The 8,613-nt window shown below is 50.3% G+C and overlaps 1 protein-coding gene across 1 annotated transcript in view; it reads left to right on the top strand.

Annotated features, from left to right (window-relative positions):
- The first annotated feature begins 889 nt into the window (after positions 1-889).
- Positions 890-8,613, top strand: part of ADCY8 (adenylate cyclase 8) — a 116,287-nt gene continuing 108,563 nt past the window's right edge. The window contains exon 1 of the mRNA XM_036405703.2: positions 890-1,953. Within this exon, the coding sequence (XP_036261596.1) occupies positions 1,033-1,953 (921 nt within the window). The 5' untranslated portion in view covers positions 890-1,032. The remainder of the gene's footprint in view (positions 1,954-8,613) is intronic.

The following is an 8,613-nucleotide window of genomic DNA, read 5'->3' as shown; positions in this document are numbered from 1 at the left end:
CCTCCTCCTCCCTGCCACCGGGGAAACCCCTGAGCCGGAGCACTCCCTGCCCCGGCCCGCGAAGAAGTTGGGATACTCCCATCTGGCTGCCCAGAGCTCTGAGTTTAGGGCGGGATTTTCATTCCCCGCTCTCTCGATTTTTTTTAGATTTGGCGTATGATGTGATTTTTTTTTTTCCTCCTCCTTTCTTTTTTTCCCTCCTTTTTTTTTTCCCGTTGCCAAGCAAGCCGAGTGTCTGCGATGGATGGGAGCCCCGAGTCCCCCTCGGGCAGAGGCGCCCCGTGAGCCAGGGGTATGCCCCGCCGCCGGGGGAAAGCGGGCGGGCAGCCCCCGGCCGGCGGCTCTGGCGCCGTGACCGAGGATGCCCGAGACCTGGCTGCCTCTCCCCTCCTGCCCGAGCTCGCAGCGCTGCCGCTGACCACAGCCGCGGGAATTACAGCAACTCCCGGGCACCAGACCTCGGAGCGGAGCCCCGGGATCCCCGGAGAGAGGAGCTGCCCGCTGTGACCGGCTCTGCAAGGCGGCTGCCCCCACCCCTCCGTGCCTCCGGCCTCCGGATGGAGCCGAGGATCGCCCACCGGGCAGCGGGGCTGCGCCCGTAGATGCTCCGCTCCTTCCTGCTCCACCTCCTCTCGGAACCCGCGGCTCGGTTTCACCCCCGCGCACCGCTCCGAGGAGGGCGCGCACCGAGCCCGCCGGGGCGCCGGGGCTGCGCCGCAGCCGGGCTCCGCGGGATGCGGCTCCGCGGGGCGCCGCGGGAGCGGGCACGGGGCTCGGGCCGCCTGCGCTAAGCGGGCGCAGCCGCCCCTCGGACCCCGGCGGCCAACCAGCCCCGCCGCCAGCCGCACCGCCAGACCTAGGGACCTGCCGATAAATGTGATCCCCGCACCGCCACCCCGCCGCCGCCACCCGCCCTTCGACATCCCCTCCCTCCTCTCCTGCGGTTCCATCCCTCCCCCTGCTCCCCTCCCCAAAGACGGTGGGTGCCCCCCCGCCCGCCAGCCGGTGCTCTGCCCCCCGCCAGTCACCGCCATGGAGCTCTCGGAGGTGCGGTGCTTGAGCGACAGCGATGAACTTTACACCATCAACAGGACTCCCCCCGGCAGCGGCAGACCCCAGCGCCTGCTGTGGCAGACGGCCGTGCGCCACATCACCGAGCAGCGCTTCATCCAGGAGCACAGCAGCAGCAGCGGCGGCAGCAGCAGCGGCGGGGGCAAGGGCTTCAGCTCCGACGAGACCTGCTGCCCCAACCACCACCCGCACCCGCCGCACCACCTCCGGCGGCAGTCGGCCGGACGGAGTTTGGCCAGCGAGCGCCACAACAACGGAGGCACCAAAGTCTTCCCGGAGGGCACAAGCAGCAGCGGAGACTTGGGCTTTCTGCCCCTGGACTGTGCCCCCAGCAACTCCGACTTCTTCCTCAACTGGGGCTATACATATCGTGGGGTGATCTTCCCCACTCTCCGCAACTCCTTTAAGTCTCGGGACTTAGAGCGCCTTTACCAGCGCTACTTCTTGGGTCAGCGGCGCAAATCTGAGGTGGTCATGAACATCCTGGACGTGCTGACCAAGCTGACCCTGCTGTTCCTCCACTTGACCCTGGCCTCTGCCCCCATGGACCCCATTAAGGGCATCCTCTTGGGCTTCTTCACTGGCATTGAGGTGGTGATCTGTGCCTTAGTGGTGGTCAGGAAGGACACGACCTCATACACCTACCTGCAGTACAGTGGTGTTGTCACTTGGGTGGCCATGGCCACGCAAATTCTGGCGGCAGGACTGGGCTGTGGCCTCCTTGGGGACGGCATTGGCTATGTGCTTTTCACGCTTTTTGCGACCTACAGCATGCTCCCGCTGCCACTCACCTGGGCCATCCTGGCTGGACTGGTCACCTCTGTCCTGCAGCTCGTTATGCAGCTGGTTATCCCCAGGTTTGCCGTGACTTCTCTTAACCAGGTACTGTGGTGAGGAGAGGGTGGGAACAATCCTATTTTTCCATCACCCTGAGTGAGAGGAGTTGTGGGAGGATGTCCCAAAAGGTCCCTTCCCTTTTAATCAGGTGCTCAGAAGTTCATTACCTGGAGAGGGGATCATAGACAAAAATCAACCTTCTTGTTCTTCTTCTTCAGTCTCCCATTTCCCATCCCAGTGTTTCACCTCATGCTGGGGGTTGGGACTTTCTAAGCACCCTGTGCCCTCTGCTTGTGCTCACTACATTTCTGTCTTTTGAAATAGCACTGGGGTGAGAAGCTCCTGGGGCAAGTGGGGAGGATGGGTCATTTATTATTCCCCTCCCTGACTTCCAGCAGTGGTTTGGGGTTTGAGATGACTCTGTCTTGGCCAAACTCTCCCAGTGCCCCCATTTAACTGCTCATGCCTTTTAACTCTGAATCTGCTGGGGCAACTGGTATACTTTTATATGTGAAGGGTAGCTTGATCTGAGCTATGGGAAAACAGGAGCAAAGCATGCTGCTCTTCTGCAAAGAGAAACCAGTGAAAACTCAGTGAAGCCAGAGCAAATCTTCCCTGGGAGATTTGGTGTGAGATCCTAGACTATGGTAGAGGACACTAAGAATCCTTTTCTGCCAGTGGTCAAAGGACAAACACTGCTGTTCTGAATCCTTACAAGTGATGTTTAGGACAGAGTGCTGGTTACATGGTAGAGTGTTGTGTGGTGCAGACTGCTGAGAAGCACTGGTCAGGATAGGTCTGAGGGGTTAAAACCAGGTCTCACCTGACTTCACACACAGATGACTTCTTCCACAGTAAAGTGAGAATGCATCAAACTCCCCATATCCCTGCAAGGCAAGAAATAGTGTGTACTAGGACAACTTAATCCCGGAAATTCTTGCTGCTCCCTTTTCCCTCCCTTTTCAGACTGTCATATCTCAGTGCTATCAATATTTCATAGCAGATTATCATCTCCATTTGGCTTGCTCCACAGAATCGGGGAGGAAAGGGTGGATATACTGTCAGATAATCCCAAAAGGAGGGAAGGTACAGAGGAATTTGTTGCTGGTGGCATGTTATTTATATGAGTGTTGGGATGTGCACCTGGGAAGTGACTATCTTGCACCTGGAAGTTTGGTGTCCATGATTCTTGGGACACATCTACCTTCCTTAGACCCTGGTCCTCCTGAAACCCCTGCCCACCCCTGCCCATGCCCTTACTACATGCACTTGTTAGCTGTGGGCTGCCTCACCTCATGTCCCAGGGATTGGGCTCACCCTGTTTTGGGAAAAACAGTGTGTTGTGCGGGGCTGAGCCCTGTGAGACAATTAGGCTGTGGCAGAGTTATTGCCCAGCCCTTGGTGATGTGCTGATGAATGAACTGCAGCTGCACGCCGTGTACTACTCCCATGCACTGCTGCTGCTGCTAGTGACGGGTCAAAAGCTGTGTGAGTTATGCTGATTTCTTAATTTACTTCCATGTCCTCTCCTGGAGCTGTGAGTAATGTGCTGCTATCTCATTACACACCAGTATCACAGCTGTTTAGCTGCTATACACACACAGCACACACATTTCCCAGGAGAGATACTAGTATCTGTGTTTTGCAGCCAGTTGTGTGAACAAACTGCCCTGGAGCGATGCAAAATGAGAGATTACCAGCCAGATGATTGCCTTCATGAACTACACATATAAATCTCCTTAACAGGATCCACGCAGCTTCCCACACGTCGGTTCTGATTTACACCGGCTGTCCAGGGACCACTTAACACAGCCCGCCGCTTCGGCCCTTGGCCTCCAGCCCCTGCGGGAGAGGCCGGACCCTTCCCCGCCCCGGGGCTGGCTCCCACCCGATGCCAGAGGAGGTCGGAGGGGTCGGGGAGGCGCGGAGCGCGGCCTCGAGTGCTGTCCGCCCTCAAGGTGCTGAAGGCGGCGCGGCGCGGCCCGGGGGCTCCCTCCAGCGGCCCCTGGGCACCGGGGGCTGCCTCCAGCGGCCCGCGGGCACCGGGGGCTCCCTCCAGCGGCTCGAGGGGACCGGGGCCTCCCTCCAGCGGCCCCCGGGGACCGGGGCCTCCCTCCAGCGGCCCCCGGGGACCGGGGCCTCCCTCCAGCGGCCTGCGGGCATCGGGGGCTCCCTCCAGCGGCCCCGCGCGCACCAGGGGCTCTCTCCCTCCAGAGGCCCCGCGGGCACCGGGGGCTCTCTCCCTCCAAAGGCCCCGCGGGGACCGGGCCCGCCCGCGACCTTGCGGCCCGGACCCCACGGCCCTCACCCTCCCAGGCCTCCCCTCGCAGGGCAGGCATGGGGCTCGGCCCCGAGGCTCCGGAGAGCCGGACCTGGTGCCCGGGCGAGGCACAGCCCTACTTTGGCGCTTTCTAGCCTTGCACCATTTTCTTACTTTTGGCAGAGGATTGCTGTGCCCTCTCGAGCATTAGAGGATGAGGGTTTTTACAGCTGGTGAAGGATGTAGAATTGTTGCTTCACAGGTGAAGACAGATAATTTAAATTACTGTGCCATCAAGGTTAGGTAGAAATCTTTGGGCCAACAAAGATTTCTTCCTCCTGCAGGCAAAACATTCTCTTTATCACCAGGCTTATTTTCTCCAGGAAAAGACAGCATCTTCCCTTCAAAGAAGCTTTACAAGACTAAATGAACTATTTGATTATGTAGCAATATCTGTGAGCATCTTGCTCTGCCTCAGGATGCAGACAAAACCCAGGAATTAAAGTATGCAATGAAAGAAAAAGCAGATGGTAAAACTCTGATCATGCTACAAACAATGTGTTTTCTACTGATTTTTTTTTAAATCTAGATTTCATACAGGGAAAATACTGAATTTACTTCCAAAAAAAAAAAGTCAATTTAGTACTGTATCCAGAGTAGCCTCCATGGGCAAAATGGTTGTGACTCTCTTAGTCACACAGGTATAAGTCAGTCATACATCTATCTAAACTCATAAAGCTGCAACAGTTTACACAAAAGGAAAATCAAGTGCCTTGATGTGTTTTCCCCTAACCTCTTGGTTAAGTTTACCAACTTAGCTAGGTTTCACTGACAAGTTTGTTTAGAAGCAGGTCAAACCATTACTAATGCTTCATACAAGCATGCAGTACTGCTGCCTGGTTCACTATCTGCTGTAGTTTTCATGTATTGTCATGAATGCAAATAATTTATTTTGTTTTCCTTTCTTTTCTTGCAGTAATTCTTAAGATGTCACCTGATTTTTCTTCCCTAGCATCCTAGAAAAAGGTGAAGGAGAAAGGCTTGAAAATAGACTTACTAATTTCAATCCTGCTAAGTGTTGAATATTTCTGGGGGGATATGATCACTCTTAAACCCATCTGACTCCAGGCTGAAGTGCTGAGGAATGTGCTGCTGCTCAGCTTGAGGGGAACCATGAAAAAGAGACTGATACCATGACTTAGGTTAAGACTGCACTGGTACCGATTAAAGATTGGGTCAGGAAGCAAATGAGAATGAAAGATCTTACTGGTAAACAAGTGCAGTGCATGGATTTGTGTGCCTGGCCAGATACCATGATGGGGTAGTGTTTGTCTCTGACCTTCCCCAAAATGAATGTTTTATCTATATTCCATTTATTTTTACTTTTTCCTGGGTAACAATGTATACAACCCAAAATTTCAAAGACCACATGTGTTTCAGGCATATGGGGCAGAACAAACAACTCAGAGCTCCTTCATATTATGTAACATAGGCAGATGATAATATAGACATGAGTTTTGACAGGCTTGAAATTATGTAAGCTACATACATCCTCTGGATTTTAATCCTCTGCCTTTGCACTCTTCATTCACATAAGCAAATTCCACCAGAGTCAGTAAGAATACTCTCATTACTACATCACATTTATAAGGGATACCTTGCAGAACCAAGTCCTAAATTATGTATATTAAATAAAAATTTAAAAATACATTTAGAAATAACCTTAAAGTGGATAATACTAAGGCTGGGTAAACTCATTCTTTTCCCTCTATCTTTCCAAGCCTAGGCAGTTCTGTGAACTATTTTTTCCCCAGATCCTCTCTGTGTTATTAATAGAGGGAAAGGCAGAATTTATGAAGTCACAAGGAGCCCTACAGAGATAAATCTGTGTAATTGTACAATGGAAACTGACAGCTTTTGCATGCGAATTTCGGTTGCATGTTTTCCAAAATCTGATCATAGATATCAGTATGTGAGTATATGCAAAAACATCCTCATCTCTTCAAAATTTCTGCTAAATGCTTGTGGAAAATCTATCCAATCTTTAAAATATAAGGACATTTCAAAGTTAACTACCATTTGAGAAGCAGAATCAAAGCACTCAACCTTTCTCCTCATGTTTGCTTTTGTAGCATTATTTGCTATGCATTTTTCTGCCATAGTCTTTTGTGAGCTACTTATAAACTGAGTGTGTGATTTGAGACTGGATTACGAACTGCTTTCCTTTTATATCCTGTAATATCACCTGACCAGTATCAGTGGGTCACAGCTTAATTAGATTAGCATTGGATACACTTTTCTTTGGAGTAGCTGCATCATTGTTGTGCTAAGTAGGGCAAATGCACTAAGTATATTTACAATTTGATGATTAATTGCCTCCAATATATAGGAACTCAGGCAAAACCATGAATGAAACCTGCTTTCATCAGTGAATTTCAGCTTACAACAGTCAGTGTGCTTGCTCTCACTAAAACTTACCTCCCTAGATTTGATGATTTGATATGATTTTTTTTTCTGCTGTCAAGACACTTCTGGTTTGCTGTCAAGGGTTTGTTTATTGCTTGTTCGTTGTTTTTCATGGCCTAGAAAGAGGCACGTGCTCCAAAACAGCAACATCTAATGTGAAATAATCACATACCAGAGCAGTGCACTTACTGCTCACAGTTAACAGCAGATCATGTTTGAATGATCCTTATTAGCCTGTACAGAAGTCTGAAGGGGATAAACATCTCTAGTTCAGCTTCTTACTGCACTTCTCAACAGTTCAATGATGTCATGGGAATAGGAAAGAGAAGGCAAAACTGGAGCTGTTCAAGGGATTAGTCTTTTTCCAGAAGGTGGGGAAGGTTGAGGGTAGGACAGCTTCTCCTTACCTTTTCATATTTCCAGAATATCTGGCTATGCAGGAGATAAACTACAGCATTTCACATAAAAGGAAATTTAGTAAACAGAAAAGAAATGACACTTTTAAATGAATGCTCGGGTTGATGGAAACTCCAAACCTGAAAATCCTTACTCAGCTCCTGCCTGGCACTCCATTCCTGTAGGCACACAATGAATAATGGTCTGGGCCAGTGTTCAGTGCTGTGGTGGGCAATGGGCTGAAAGGAAGCACCCATGGGGTGGCAGCAAGTGGGTCCTTTTCAAAGTGGCAACCTGTCACAAGTGGAGTCCTCAGGGAATCAATATTGGGCTCAATGCTGCTTAATGTCTTTATAAGTGATCTGGAAGATGGGATCAAGAGTACCCTTATAAAGTTTGTCCATGGTCTCAAACTGAGTAAGGAAAGGAGAAGCCCCCCTGCAGGAAGATCTGGATTGTCTGGAAGAGTGGGCTAGCAAGTACCCTATGTCCTTGTCAACAAGAACAAGTGTAAGATGTTGCATCTAAAAAACATAACCCAGGATTGCAGCACAGGCTGGGAATCTGTCTGGATGGGAAGCAGCTTTATAGAAAGGGATCTTGGAGTCCTGGTGGACAACAAATTCAGAATGAGTGACCAGTGTGCAGCTGGGCAGAGGAGGCCAGCAGGAGGCTGGGCTGCTGACATCCCCAGCAGAGATCAAGAAGTCATTATCTCACTTGATTCAGCATTTGCCTGGCCTGGAATACTGTGTTCAGGTTTGGTCCCAGCTATACAAAAAAGATGTGGACTGGCTGGACAAACTCCAAAAAGAGGCCACAAAGATGAGCAAAGAAGGGGGAAGTCAGATAGATATATGGGAAAAGGCTAAGAGAACTTGGTTTTTTCAGCCTTGAAAAAAGGAAGCTTAGGGGAGATATTTTCACCCTCTTAGTATTTAAAGGATGGCAACAAAGATCAGACCTTTCTTACAAGGAGTCTTATAGAAAAGTTGAGGAGTAATGTGTAAAATTAACTCTTGGGGAGATTATGATTGGACACAAGATGAAAAATATTTGCAATGAGAATAATCTCTCCAGGGAAGTGGTTGATTGACTGACATTGGACAATTTTAGGATTCATCTGGACAAGATGCTGGGCTATTTTGTCTAGACTGTGCTTTTGACAAGAAAGGCTGGACCAGCTGATCCTTGAGCTCCCTTCCAAACTTGCATTCAATGTGTCTGTGACTATATGATCACATTTCTCTAAGTATAGCCTTCTTGCCCTTAATTGTGCTTCTGTTTCTGTGCACCCCATGAAGTGTCTCAATAACTCTAAGTTTCCAGGGAGCCTACCCTACCCAGCATCCAAAACTGTTCTACTTGCAACACATTTTGCAGTTCTACTACACACACAGCACCTGTCCAATGTCAAAGTCAGTAGAGAAGGTTATTGTGCTCTTCCTCTGTGTAACAAATATGGTAATGAAAATATTCCAGGGATGTGGTAGACCAAGGTTTGAATCCCTTTTTCCCTAGAGGAGATTGAAGTCTGTCTCTTACCTCACCAGAGAGTTTCCAAAGCAAACCCATTCCTAGCA

The sequence above is a fragment of the Molothrus ater genome, chromosome 1 (assembly GCF_012460135.2).
Source record: "Molothrus ater isolate BHLD 08-10-18 breed brown headed cowbird chromosome 1, BPBGC_Mater_1.1, whole genome shotgun sequence".
NCBI classification, from domain to species: Eukaryota; Metazoa; Chordata; class Aves; order Passeriformes; family Icteridae; genus Molothrus; species Molothrus ater.
This window is presented reverse-complemented; position numbering and strand designations above follow the sequence as displayed.